General features: G+C 33.5%; 2 protein-coding genes across 6 annotated transcripts; one reads left to right on the top strand and one right to left on the bottom strand.

Annotated features, from left to right (window-relative positions):
- Positions 1-1889: 1889 nt before the first annotated feature.
- LOC134277913 (heat shock protein 70 B2-like) lies at positions 1890-3875 on the bottom strand. The gene has a single exon (XM_062760209.1). The coding sequence runs from the start codon at positions 3854-3856 to the stop codon at positions 1973-1975; it is 1884 nt and encodes a 627-aa protein (XP_062616193.1). The 5' UTR covers positions 3857-3875; the 3' UTR covers positions 1890-1972.
- Positions 3876-3943: 68 nt separating this feature from the next.
- On the top strand, positions 3944-10711 carry LOC134277914 (dynein axonemal assembly factor 6-like). Of its 5 annotated transcripts, none has more exons than XM_062760215.1 (7): positions 3944-4070; positions 6012-6119; positions 7788-7860; positions 8139-8238; positions 8783-8879; positions 9614-9699; positions 10402-10711. In XM_062760215.1, exons 2-7 carry the CDS (start codon positions 6018-6020, stop codon positions 10526-10528), a joined length of 585 nt encoding a protein of 194 aa, XP_062616199.1. In that variant the 5' UTR covers positions 3944-4070; positions 6012-6017; the 3' UTR covers positions 10529-10711. The 5 variants fall into 5 exon arrangements, with proteins under 5 accessions (XP_062616199.1, XP_062616196.1, XP_062616195.1 ...); XM_062760212.1 differs by lacking the exon at positions 3944-4070 and adding an exon at positions 5279-5403 and having other exon boundaries at positions 5998-6119; XM_062760211.1 differs by lacking the exon at positions 3944-4070 and adding an exon at positions 5279-5432.
- Positions 10712-14089: the final 3378 nt, after the last annotated feature.

Genomic DNA, 14089 nt, shown 5'->3' with positions numbered 1-14089 from the left:
TTTTAAAATTTTTTCATTATTTGTAAAATTCAAAAATTTTCAGGGGCAATAACTCATAGTAGGGTTCTACGAATCCTTTCGCAATGAATAGATCTGAAGATTCTTTCAAGTAGTCACAGACATTAATAAAGGTTTGGAATCGCTGCGGTTTACGGTTTCAGAGGAGTAGCGATAACAAGCATTTATTGCAAAAGGGGCAATAACTCCTTTAAGAGTCAAAGTTCATATACGCAGGGTCAACTGCGAAAATCATTTACAAAGTACATTCTTATGGTCTATAAATCTTTTCGATAAATCTTGAAACGCAAAAACACGTTTGGCGGAAAAATAATAATAATAAACAGAACTAGGAGACTTATTATTCACAGAACAATAAGAGGTCTTTCCACCTTCTTTGAATTTCAAATATGTTTTATATCTGACTCCAAAAAATTAAATTCCATGAAAAAGAAACCAAAACTGTCTTAAAACATAGAAAAAATAAAAAAAAAAAAAAGAATAACCTTGACCTTTGACCTTGAAAAAATATTCAAGGTCAAAGGTCAAGGGTCACAATGCAAATGACCTCATGCTTCTATGACTTATAGTTTTTAAGTTATAAGGTTTAATAGTATGTACAAAGAAGTTAAAGGGCAATAACTCAAATAAGGGGTCATCAGATCCTTTCTCACTTGCACAGTGAAGTTAGGCCTAAAGACCCTAAAGACATTAGTAAAGATTTGGTGGCTCTACTGTCTACGGTTTCGGAGGAGTAGCGATAACAAGGTTTTTCGCACAAGGGGCAATAACTTTTAAATGTGTTCATGTTAGGGGACAAGAATGAAATCTGTGAAACAGTTTTAAAAGTACATATTAATGGTGCATAGGCATTAAGTATATGTTAAAAGACAATAGAGATATAGAAAATGCTTAATTTCTCATTTTTGGAATGACCTTGACCTTTGACCTTTATATGAATTTTAAGGTCAAAGGTCAGTGAATCTTATGCAGTTGGTCCCATGTCTCTACGACTTGTCGTTTTAAAAAAATTAAATTATTTGTTAAATTCAAAAAGTTTCAGGGGCAATTACTCATTGAAGGGGTCACCGAATGCTTTTGCAATGAATAGATTGAAGAGTCCCATTAATTAGTCAAAGACTTTGGTGAAGGTTTCATACCTCTACGGTTGATGGTTTCTGAGGAGTAGCGATAACAAGCATTTCTTGCAAAAGGGGCAATAACTTCGGAAAAGCTGAAGGTTCATTTACGCAGGGTCAACTGCAAAAATATTTTATGGAGTACATTCTTATGAACTATAAATCTCTTTGATATATCTTGAAACTCAAAATCACACGGCGGAAAAATAAGAAGAATAAGAAACAGAAGAATACCAATAGGTCTTTCCACGGAAAGGTGGAAAGACCTAACAATTTCAATAGGTCTTTCCACAGAAAGGTGGAAAGACCTAATAATATGTTGAAAATATTAGAGCATTAAACAATAAAATACTCTTCCGAGAAATGTCTCTTGATTACGTCACATATCAAGAAAAAAATGTTTGGGGAAAAAAAAATAATAAAATGTAATAATTAATCAGTCACAATTTAATGGATAAGGGTTTTCATGGAAATATAAGCAAAAGTAAAATCTGAACAATAAATGTGATAAAACCAATTAAATAACTTGGCTCGTGACATAGAGAGGTGTCAGAATTGTATAACACTGTCCAAAGATTTTTGAACTCCACATTTGTATAGAATACAATCTAATGATGTGAATTAAAACAGAAAAAGTAACAAATTTATTTTTCATTTGACAGTTTATTATAATTGTTGTTCGGTTTACATGAAGTAGTACAAAAACATATATATTTTATGTACACACCCGATTGTATTATAGATAACGTATAAATGCACAGGCTATTAAATAAATTTCAGGTCTTTGCCTTTTTTCATTAAAAGTTTGTCTGGCAATCAAACCATCTTACACGTCATTAATCTACCTCCTCTACTTTTGGTCCGCCCGCAGCACCTTCTCCTTTCTGACCGACATGGAGTTTCGTCATTATAGGACTACATGTATCCTGCATCATTTTCAGTTTACCTTCGAATTCTGACTTTTCAGCATTGGCGTTTAGATCCAGCCATTTTAGAGCCTCCTCGCACGCATTCAACGCTTCCGTTTTTTCCGAGGGCTGGAGTTTTTCGTTTTCCTCTTCCACTGCATTACGTACACTGTATACGTAGTTTTCCAGTTGGTTCTTGCTTTGTACTCGTTCTTTCTGGTTTTCGTCCTCTTCGCGGTATTTTTCTGCGTCTGACACCATCTTGTCAATTTCAGCCTTGCTAAGTCGACCTTTGTCGTTTGTAATGGTCACCTTATTCGTTTTACCAGTACTTTTGTCAACTGCAGAAACATTCAAAATGCAGTTGGCATCTAGATCAAATTCAACATCGATCTGCGGAATACCCCTAGGCGCAGGTGGAATACCATTGAGATCGAAGTTTCCAAGTTTGTGATTGTCCTTCGTCATGGAGCGCTCTCCTTCGAAAACCTGGATATGGACGCTTGGTTGATTATCTGAGTATGTCGTGAATGTTTTGCTTGTCTTGCACGGAATTCGGCTATTTCTTTCAATGAGGTTCGTCATTATGCCTCCAGCGGTCTCTATTCCAAGGGACAGCGGTGCTACATCAATCAGAAGCACGTCTTTGATAGCATCACTCGAATCGCCTGACAAAACAGCAGCCTGAACTGCAGCTCCGTACGCCACCGCCTCGTCCGGATTGATAGAACGATTTAGTTCTTTTCCTCCCATAAAATCTGTTAACAGCTTTTGAATTTTTGGTATTCTTGTTGATCCGCCAACCAGAACTATGTCATGGATTTTAGACTTGTCTAATTTTGCATCCTTTAATGCTCTTTCGACAGGTTCCATTGTGCTCTTGAATAAGTCGGAGCACAGCTCCTCGAATCTTGCTCGAGTTATTTTGGTATAGAAATCTACTCCGTCGCAGAGGGAATCTATTTCTATACTAGCTTCCGTACTACTGGACAAAGTTCTTTTGGCTCTTTCACATGCAGTTCTTAGTCTTCGGAGAGCTCTATTGTTCGATGTAATATTCCTTTGGTGTTTCCTTTTAAATTCCTTGACAAAATGATCCACCATTCTGTTGTCAAAATCTTCACCTCCAAGATGAGTGTCGCCCGCTGTCGACTGAACCTCAAATATAGACCCCTCATCAATTGTAAGAATGGATACATCGAAAGTACCCCCGCCTAAGTCATAGATTAGGACGTTCTTTTCGCCGGATAAATTTTTGTCTAAACCGTAGGCTAAGGCAGCAGCTGTAGGCTCATTTATTATTCTTAAGACGTCTAATCCTGCGATGATGCCTGCATCTTTCGTTGCTTGGCGCTGAGAGTCGTTGAAGTATGCTGGAACTGTAATTACCGCCTGGGAAACTTTTTCTCCTAGAAACGCTTCCGCTGTCTCGCGCATTTTGGTCAGTACCATTGAACTAATCTCCTCGGGACTAAATGTTTTCATTTCATTTTTGTATTCCACTTGTATCATAGGTTTTCCTTGTTTGTTAATAACCTTAAATGGCCAATGTTTCATGTCACTCTGCACAGAAGGCTCGTCAAACTTCCTTCCAATGAGTCTTTTGGCGTCAAAAATGGTATTTTTCGGATTCATTGCAACTTGGTTTTTGGCGGAATCGCCAATCATTCGTTCGGTTTCTGTAAAAGCAACGTAACTTGGTGTCGTCCTATTTCCTTGGTCGTTAGCAATTATTTCGACCTTACCATGCTGGAAAACTCCCACACATGAATAAGTTGTTCCAAGATCGATTCCAATGACAGGAACTTTCATTTTCAGAGTTTTGAGATTTTGCTTGTGCTTTTCCGTGCGTGTATTAACGATTGTATTTACAAATGTTTTTGCTTGCAGATGAGAAAACCCGTCTTGTCATCTTCACGTACATCGCCTATGCCCCAGGGGACAACTCATAAAGGGTTTAAACTGTGTGTGGACTTTTGCCAGAAATCCATTCATCTTGCATCAATGCCTTGGAGTAAATTTAGTAGTAAGATAAAGCGTGAAAAATTGTGTTGACAAAGAAGAACAAAATATGATGAATAGATTATAATGAAAATACATAAAGACATTTTGAAAAAAAATATATTCTTAATTCAGGTAAATAAATAACCACGAGAAATCTTCAAGGTATTTTTAAATATAAATTGGGTTATTGGTTCTTTTGTTAAAATCTTATTTTAAATTGTATTCGAACCTGGGGGTTTATTTCTTATTGATTTATGCACATAATTCATGTGTCTATAATATTGTTTTTACACAAATTTTACACTTTGAAAAGTAGCATTTTGTATTTTCAGTGTTGTTTGAAGATTTTCAAAATACATATTAGGTTATTGGTTTTTGTTTTTTTTTTCCCTAGACATTAAAAAGATTCACATGGAACGTTTTTTTTTTATTGGCATTTGTTTATCAAAATAATTTTCTATAAATTAATAACTGGATTTCAATGAACACGCGCATGAAAATAAAAACACACATTTTTATGGCGAAAATCACGATTTGTACAACAAAGATATAATTTTGGGTAAACAACATCTAAACGTTTAAGAGTGACTTTGCATTTGCAAAATATTTCATTACTTTGCACCTGCGTTTATATTTTGCGACAAATTAGCACATTTTAAGGTCAGACGACACGTTCCTCAAATTTATGTTTGTATCTGTTGGTATGACATAAATAATATTCATATTTGTCATTCTCATCTTATTTCAACATTGTTTTAAAACTATTTTTGGATACCAGTACACCAAAAATTGTGTTATAGGCCATTTTGAAGATTACCCATAAGGGTTATGTAAGAAATATGACCCTATGGTATCTTGGCCAAATGCCTGGTAAGGTACCCTAATTTTTGTGAGGAAACTTGTTTAAGTACCCATACTTCAATGACAAATTCTTAGGAAAAATTATATATTTTTGAGGAACGTGTCATCTGACCTTAAGCGTCTTTGCATGCGTAAGCGTTTACTTCATTTTGGAATACTTTTTAGATTTCCTTTAGCCATTTTCGTTTACGTCGTCGAAGATTCGATTAGACTGATTATTATTGCTTCTTTCTACAGTGCTTCTGAACTATCAGAAGGTATTATTTTTCCGGTTACGGGTAATAAAATACCCTTTTTTTAATTAAAAAAAAGCCGGAAAAAATCTTTTTAACGGAAACGGTTTAATTATTACAGTTCGGTATACCGGAAGTAAACAACTGCATGTGGAAACCTGTGTAAACAGAGCTGTCGAGAACACAAATACTGAAATAGAATCTATAGTTTTGCTCTTATTTCCACAATTCATAGTTTGGGTAACTTTGTGTGAAACCAAAGTAGGTACAGTTGTGTGCCAAAAGTGAAGGTAATTTTATTTTTTCTCTTTATATTTCATTGAAAACGACATTTTGTAAAATCAATTTGAGGAAAATTGCAAATAATCAATTTTTGTTCAATTTAATTATTTATCTCAGTACTTAAACATGTTAAACCAGAAAATTAGTAGTTATCTTTCTTTAAAAGATCATTACATTTCTAGTGTTTAGTGAAAGACAGTTCATCACTTAACATCAGTTCTAAAATTCAAGATCAATGTTGACTATATATAATTCATTGTGAGTATGTAACTTAAAAATTCATGTCGCACTTAAATTGCGATTTTTTAAAATATCAATGCTGATCAGATAAAAACTACTGTTTTTATCACCAACACAGAATTTCTTGGATTATCAAGAAATTTGTGATAAAATCTATCAAGAAATGTTGTCATACCAGTGATTTTACATTGAATGTTGTTTTCAATGAAATATATATAGAGAAAAAAATAAAATTATCTTCACTTTTTGCACACATCTATAAGTTAGATTCTTTCCTTGTGTACCAATTACTTTAATTTCTAGATTTTTTATTAATGTATGTTTTAATTTTAGTTTTTTAAAAACAGGATTGGATGAGCAAAATGCAGTTCACAGCTGATCAAGTCAACTCTTTGGCACAGATGCTAAAACCACCAGATGAAGACAGCGATTCTGACTGTGAACTCGATGAAAGGGTAATTGATGTATTGATAAAAGTGTAGTATGGAAAGGCAGAATGAGTAAACATACATTGAAAATTCAAAAATACATATACATGTATAATGAAAATATAGGGCTGGACAGGGAATCAAACCCGGGACCCTTGTATTTCTAGTCAGGTGCTCTAACAACTGAGCTATCCAGGCCGATGTCCTCAGTCCAGCCGAATTTCCTACATTCCCCCCTCCTTAAATAGTCTTTGACTTCGAAGACACAACTCAAGTTCAACTTGTCAGGACTTAACAGTAATTATACATAATATATATTGCCTGAAAAAGGTAGGCCACGTCACCATCTGTAGTATGGAAAGGAAAAATGAGTAAACATACATTGAAAATTCATAAATACATATATAATTCAAACATATTGCTGGACTGGGAATCAAACCTGAGACCCCTGTATTTCTAGTCAGGTGCTCTAACCACTGAGCTATCCAGGCTGATGTCCTCAGTCCAGCCGAATTTCCTACAAAAGTATGATTTAACCAAAATATGACTCTCCTTCATACGAGGGGTGATCAAAAGGTTTGCGAACTATCTCTATATTTACAAAACCACAATACAGATCAGAATGAAATTTGGCACACAGAAAGTCATACACATGTTCTATAAATAGCATATGTAATGGAACATTTTCCCCCGTGTTTTTGACGTCACAGTGTGAAAATGACGTCATAAGGTAGATCACCTGTGACAAAAAATGGTTTACTCAGTCGTATTTGAGAAACTATCGGCTATAAAGTTAAACGTATATCTTGGAAATTCCTTTGTAGAAGTTTATAATAATTTGTATATGGTTTATGAAGACAAAAGACTTGCCAGAAGTTTTGTCATTAATTGGATTGATTGTTTAAGTGAAGGAAAGGAGATGGTTAAAAATTATGTTTGTTCTGTTGCCCAGTGAAAGCAAACTGGGAGAGAGACGTGTCCTTGGTTAAGTAATTTGATATGAAAGATCGCCAACTTACAGTTAGAAAAATAGATGAATATCTTTACAATAATATAATTATCAAATACCTAAAATATCGTTTACTTTAGACTTTAAACAAATCAGATATGATAAAGTGAAGGCACCCATACTTTATCCACATAAAATACACGACACTAAAAAGACAGAGGATTTGGGTTTTGATGGTCACCATGCTTTAATATTCTGCAAAAGGATATCATTATCTACCCATACTATTGCTGAGATTGGGCCATTTCTGACAAATGGGCTGTTTTTGTTGGAAAAAATAACCTGCGTGGTAAGAAATATAAGAGTCACAAAAAATTTTAAGCTTCTGTGACAGAACGCTAAGGAGCATGTCATGTGACCACCTATATCATGTGATCCGCGCATGGGCAGAATGGTTGCAGATGCGCATTAAAATCAAAGAGGACTACTTTGAAACATTTTCAACACCGAAACCCTATATCATTTCTCTTTTGGAACTTATTCAATTAGTTCGCGAACTTTTTGATCACCCCTCGTATAGACACAGCTGATACAAACTTGTAAAAATTGCATTTTTATAATTCAGTAAAAAGTTTCCAGTAATCAGCCTTTGTATCAGATTGATAATAATTTTTTTTCCTTCAGATGTTCAGTTTATATTATTATTTTTATGTAATTCACTAGTACCTTTGTAATTTATCACAAAGCCTTCATCATATGGGAAAATGGGACCAGGTCAGATTGGCCCTGCTTCTAAAACAGACCAGAAATCTGAGAAAGGTACTTGGTAAATTAAGCTCATTTTGATCAAAGTTAAACATTCTTAACTGAATAAAGGAAAAATATTCTGAAAGATAATACGATGCATGCTACTTGATTTTTACCTTGTTGATCGACATATCTTAAAGGAAAAGGCATACCAAATCACATAATATATGTACATAAAGTTTGATTTTTTTTTTTTTATACAGATTATGTGACTGTTAAATAATTTCCTTTCTGTACTATGGTTTCAATTACAAAATGATGGAGTACATTATGATTACATTTATTTATAGTACCTGCATCAAAGGGAAATTCCAAAGATATATGGGACGAAAATGAGGTACCAGAGGGATCAGAATTTGACACAACATTTGACCCAAGGCCTCAACCAGAGTATGCATAGCAAATAAATTAGGATACTATACATTCATAGAGTTCTTGATGTTGTCAAATCATGACTAATTTACTACTTTAATTCAAATATTAAAACAAATACTTCATTGTATACTGTCGTGTAGATCTTAAGAAATGTCACTTCTTTCAAATAATAACAATACTGTTTAAATTTTTAATCTTTGAGTCTCATTCAAATTTTGCTATAAGAATTGTCTCTTTAAAAATTGTAAACTTTTGTGGCAATCAATTCAATTCGGAAAACATTATAACCCTTGCCAACTTCATGCAAATTCAGGCATTATTTAGTAGTACAGATTCTTTAAAAAAAAATAAAGGCAACAGGAACTTGTACAGATTTAATTTGCACTTTCAAAAAAGTAATATATATGTACATGTATAACTAAATAATGCATGTGCAAGTAATAATTTTTATGTTTATGAAGGGAATTGACATTACAACATAACACATATCTGATATTGCTAATATATTGCAGTAAATACAGAGAAAGCCTAGCCTACTTACATGTACCCCTATTTTTAGATATGACATTGTATTTAAACAAGCAGTCTCCTCAGAGGACATGTTTCTACAGATGGGCAACAAAACACCGTCCACAGCTAGCTGTGAAGATATGGTGGTATGTTATACGCTGTACTCTCTTCTTCTCACCTACGCACAGAGGAAGAACCCCAGGCAACACCCACCCCCCTCCAGCAATAAAATAAAAGCAAGAAAATCCAAGCATGTTTTTATAAAAATTTGTTTGATTATTATTTCTTAAAGACTGATTTTTTTTTTTGAAAACCCAGTTTTCATCATTGATTTTCATGACTGAGCATGGCTGCAATGATGAATGTGAACTACAAGTTTTTCTTTATGTACTGAAATGATATAGTAAGAAAAGGTAGCTGTCAAAGATTTAACCTATGATTGAAATGTTTTTTTTTTTTTTTTGAATAACAATAAGTTGATCTCAACGAAAATAAAAGAATTCTCAGTATGATTTTTTATGTTGCATGATTAAAAATAATCCAGTTTTAGTCATTATCATAAAACAGATGCCTGTTTGTTTAATTTGTTTTTTTTTCTAAAATTATAATTTGCAACCCAAACTATTGCAGAGAAGTTTGTGTCAATTTTTGATACATATGCTGTTTTCTGCTGTACACCTCTATGAACTCTGTCAAGCCATCTCAATTTACAAATTACTAAGGATTTGCACTGGTTAAAAAAGACTTTAAAATAAAAGAACATGGTCTACATCAACCGTTCTGGGTATAAATCTTTAATATAACAAAAATGTAATTTTTTTTACTCCCTGTTTTCTATGAAGATTTCATTAATGCAAAATAAGGTCACTTTCCATTGCAGATAAAAATCAAGCTACCTGGAACAAAAGGAGCTGATCTCACTTTAGACGTAAAATCCAAATTTCTAGATCTGAGGACACCAAAATAGTAAGTGGTTGATAAATTGTCAGATAAAGGTTAATCATAGATTTAAGATGCTGTAATAATCTACATTGTACTATAAATGGTATAAGGGCTACTATATAACATGAAAATTTAACTCCTCCCCCCAGAGTATGATTTGTCTTAGAATATCTTAAAATCAAATTTCACTTTCATCTAATTATTATAATTGTAATTATAGGACCATACAACTAGTAGATCTATTTTGAAAAGGAGATCCTTTTCACTAATACATGTACTGTGGAATCATTATTGTTCGTGGGGGACAAATGTTCTTGGCTTTCGTGGGTGACCCTAACCCACGAATTTACATCCCCACGAACGTATTTACAAACATTTATTTTATTATTCATTTATACCGTAGTTAATTATGAAATATAACTTGTTATCAACGAAATAACTTCCCCACGAACCAGAAAATTTTTGGCCACCCACGAATATTGACCCCCACGAATAAGAATGATTCCACAATAGATCTCAACCTGGTCTTTTGAATGAAGCTGATAATTATAAGTGACAGATTAAACATACACTGTATCCTCTTGTTCAGAGAAAATGCTTAATGCGCTCTAAAAAATATACAAATTACCTTTTAATTTTGAAATTTAATAACAATCAATGATATACATCACTCTGCACAATATTCATTTCATTATTTAAAAAATTTTCAACATTTTATTTTTGCAGCAAACTGGGACTACATTTACCACATCCTGTAGATCACAAATCAGGAAAGGCCCAGTGGGATGGAGACAAGGAAATTCTAAATGTCACTCTACGCATGCAGCGAGAATATGACTTTATGAACTTCTAACTCAATTTTTTCTGCATTGATGCATATACATGTATGTGTTCATATTGTTATTTTTTTCATGTGTTTCCGTCCAAAATGATCTTATAATAAATGATCTGAAATACTTTGAGGATTTTGTTTAGAAAGGGCATAGAAAAGTTATTGATTGCTCCTTGTTGCAATGAATCGGCAACCTGGATCCCATTTTAGACCACTTTTTGAATAGTTCACTTTTAAAAGTGAGGTGGAAGAACTGGTTTTCATCCAACATTGAAGAAAAAGTAAAGTTTGCTTACATTAGAAATTGAGACCTCCTTTCATGATCTGATGTAATCATGATCTGTTCAACAACATGTATGTAAGGCAATTCAGGAATTTTGCTTAAACTGCGCTATACACATCAATTACATTTATAATGTCAATGAAATGACTTTTTCTGACCTTGAATTTGGCTCATCGATTGTGTATCTAAAATGAGTTTAAAAATTACTTAAATGGATATATAATTACTTGCAATACTAGGTATTATATAGAAGGCTATTTTCATTCCAATTACGGAAATTGTTATTATGGTATCAAAATATCACATATCTATATCTGTTTTACAAAATTCCTCATAATAGTGCAATTGGTATGAAATCTATATGATTTGCATAATATATTTGTTTTTAGACATTGAAAAATGCTGAATGAAAATCTGATTCTGGTAGGAATCATTTAGATAGATGTCTCCAAGAACCTTTCGATCATAAAAATCTTAAGTCACTGTGGTAAATTAATACTAGTAAACTTAAAGTTGAATTCTAGAGAAATATTTTTATGCCCCATTGCGCGGTACATGCATATACATGTCTTTGTTTTGTTGTGTTCTTCCAAGAATATAATTATCTTGCGGAAATTACTTGTTCCGTTTTCCCCCAGTTAATACCTTATTTAGAAATGTATATATTCATTAAAATAGATTTTTAAAGGACTATATTGCCTACTTGAGTTATTTTTAATCAACAAAATGCCTCGATTTTCATTTATTTATCTGTTATCAGTAATACGTTGCTTTAAAATCCATACAGACTTATTTTGGCTTCATAAAAGTCATGCACGTATTTATAGTAATAATATGTCAAACATTGCAATATTCGATCATTTCTATATGTGTTGTATAATTTTCATTTGTATTTTTATATTTTATATCTTTTCTTATTTTTTATCTTATTAATACCGGCATTCTGCAGTTTCTATTTGATTGTACTTTGTTTTTATTAGTCGACCTATGTTCATATTCCTTTTAAGCAAGATTTATATGAAAAGAAAAAAAAATTGTCGAGGTTCAACTCGATGGTTAGAAATTAGTATATCGACGACGTTTTATAGCTATCTCGTTTGTAAGGCTCATTATATTAATGTAATTATATAAATTATATTTTTGAAAAAAAACTTTGATTTAATTCTACAAGTGGTAATCCAACTTTTACTCATAGTTCCCTTTCTAAGGAGGAAATGCAAATTCATATGCCAGTTTAGGATATTAAAATATCCAGAAGAAACAAAATTTGAACTATCATATATTAGATCCCGAAACTTCATAAGAATCCTTACAATACATTGCGGGTTCCAGTAAATGTTCAACCAAGCCTCTGTCTTTACTCCTCACTAAGATATTGACAGCAGTGAAGAAAAACTTCAAGAGTACTGTACAACAATATATTCAAGAAGTGCTGTGAATCAGATGTGGATACTAAAAAATTCCACAGAAATTTTGGACAATTTGAAATCACAAGATTTTACCAAAATCTACAGCTTAAAAACTTATGACTTTTTAGCTCGGCTGAGCCGAAGGCTCAAGTGAGCTTTTCTGATCAAAATTTGTCCGTTGTCTGTTGTTGTTGTCGTCGTTGTCGTCGTAGTCGTTGTAAACTTTTCACATTTTCATCTTCTTCTCAAGAACCACTGGGCCAATTTCAACCAAACCAAGGGGATTCAAGTTTGTTCAAATGAAGGGTCATGCCCTTTTCCAAGGGGAGATAATTATGAATTAGAGAAAAATTAATGGCATTTTTAAAAAATCTTCTCAAGAACCACTGGGCCAGGAAAGATGAAACTCATGTGGAATCATCCTCAGGTAGTGTAGATTCAAGTTAAACTTTGTTCAAATCATGACCCCCGGGGGTAGGGTGGGGCCAAAAGGGCCAATCAAAGTTTCTCATAGGAATATATAGTAGACCTCTTTAAAAGTTTTCTTCTCAAGAACCACTGGGCCAGGAAAGATGAAACTCATGTGGAATCATCCTCAGGTAGTGTAGATTCAATTTTGTTCAAATCATGATTCCCGGGGGTAGGGTGTGACCAAAATGGCCGATCAAAGATTTACATAGGAATATATAGGAAAAATCTTTAAAAATCTTCTTCTCAAGAACCACTGGGCCAGGAAAGATGAAACTCATGTGGAATCATCCTCAAGATTCATCGTAACCCCTGGGGGTAGGGTGGGGCCAAATGGCCGATCAAAGTTATACATAGGAATTCATATATATAGGAAAAATCTTTGAAAATCTTCTTCTCAAGAACCATTGAAACAGGAAAGATGAAACTCATGTGGAATTATCCTCAGGTAGTGTAGATTCAAGTTTGTTCAAATCATGACCCCCGGTGGTAGGGTAGGGCAAAAATGACCGACCAAACTTTCTCATAGGAATATGTAGGGAAACCTTTTAAAATCTTCTTTTCAAGTACTTAAAACCATGATTAGTAATATTTTTATGGAATTATCCTCAGGTAGTGTAGATTTCAAGTTCGTCCAAATCATGATCCCCTGAGGAGGGTTAAAATTCAAGCCCCTCCCCCAACCTTATAAAACTTTCAGTTCTGATCTGATATGTGCTTTTTCCTAGCTGATGTGCTCAGGTGAGCGCTGTGGCCCATGGGCCTCTTGTTTCAATAAAAATGGAACTCGTAAATGTAAATTTTTTTACCTGGTCATTGGTCATTTGCAATTTTTTTTTGTGAAAACACATTCTGACTGCACACACAAGTACTCTGAAGTTGACATCAAAAAGTTGCTTGAGTTTGATTGACAATATCTATGTGGTTTTTGGAGAACAGGTCTTCCAACAATCTATTGGAATTCCCATGGGTACCAATTGCGTTCCGTTATTAACAAACTTATTTTTGTATTCATATGAAGCAAAATTTGTGCAAAATCTTATGCGTGAAAAGAAAAAAAAACACTTGCTGTTGCCTTCAGCTCAACATTTAGATATATCCACGACGTATTGTCAATAAACAATTGTAATTTATATTCCTATGTCAATACGATATATCCTGGTGAGGTTGAGATGAAAGATATCACAGAGTCTGACAAATCTGTTTAATACTTGGTAAGTTAAGTTGAAACAGACGTTAATGGTAAACGTAATGACTTTAACTTTTTTATCGTCATCTTCCCTTACGTATTCAGCAATATACCTTCATCACCTGCAGCGTCTACCTATAAGTAAAAAATTCTGGAAAGGGACGTTAAACAATATACAATCAATTAGTCATCACCTGCATACTGAGTTCATGTATCTCAGTTAATTTGATACG

The sequence above is a fragment of the Saccostrea cucullata genome, unplaced genomic scaffold (genome assembly GCF_032062105.1).
Source record: "Saccostrea cucullata isolate Sc308-1 unplaced genomic scaffold, CSIRO_AGI_Scuc_v1 ctg474, whole genome shotgun sequence".
NCBI classification, from domain to species: Eukaryota; Metazoa; Mollusca; class Bivalvia; order Ostreida; family Ostreidae; genus Saccostrea; species Saccostrea cuccullata.
This window is presented reverse-complemented; position numbering and strand designations above follow the sequence as displayed.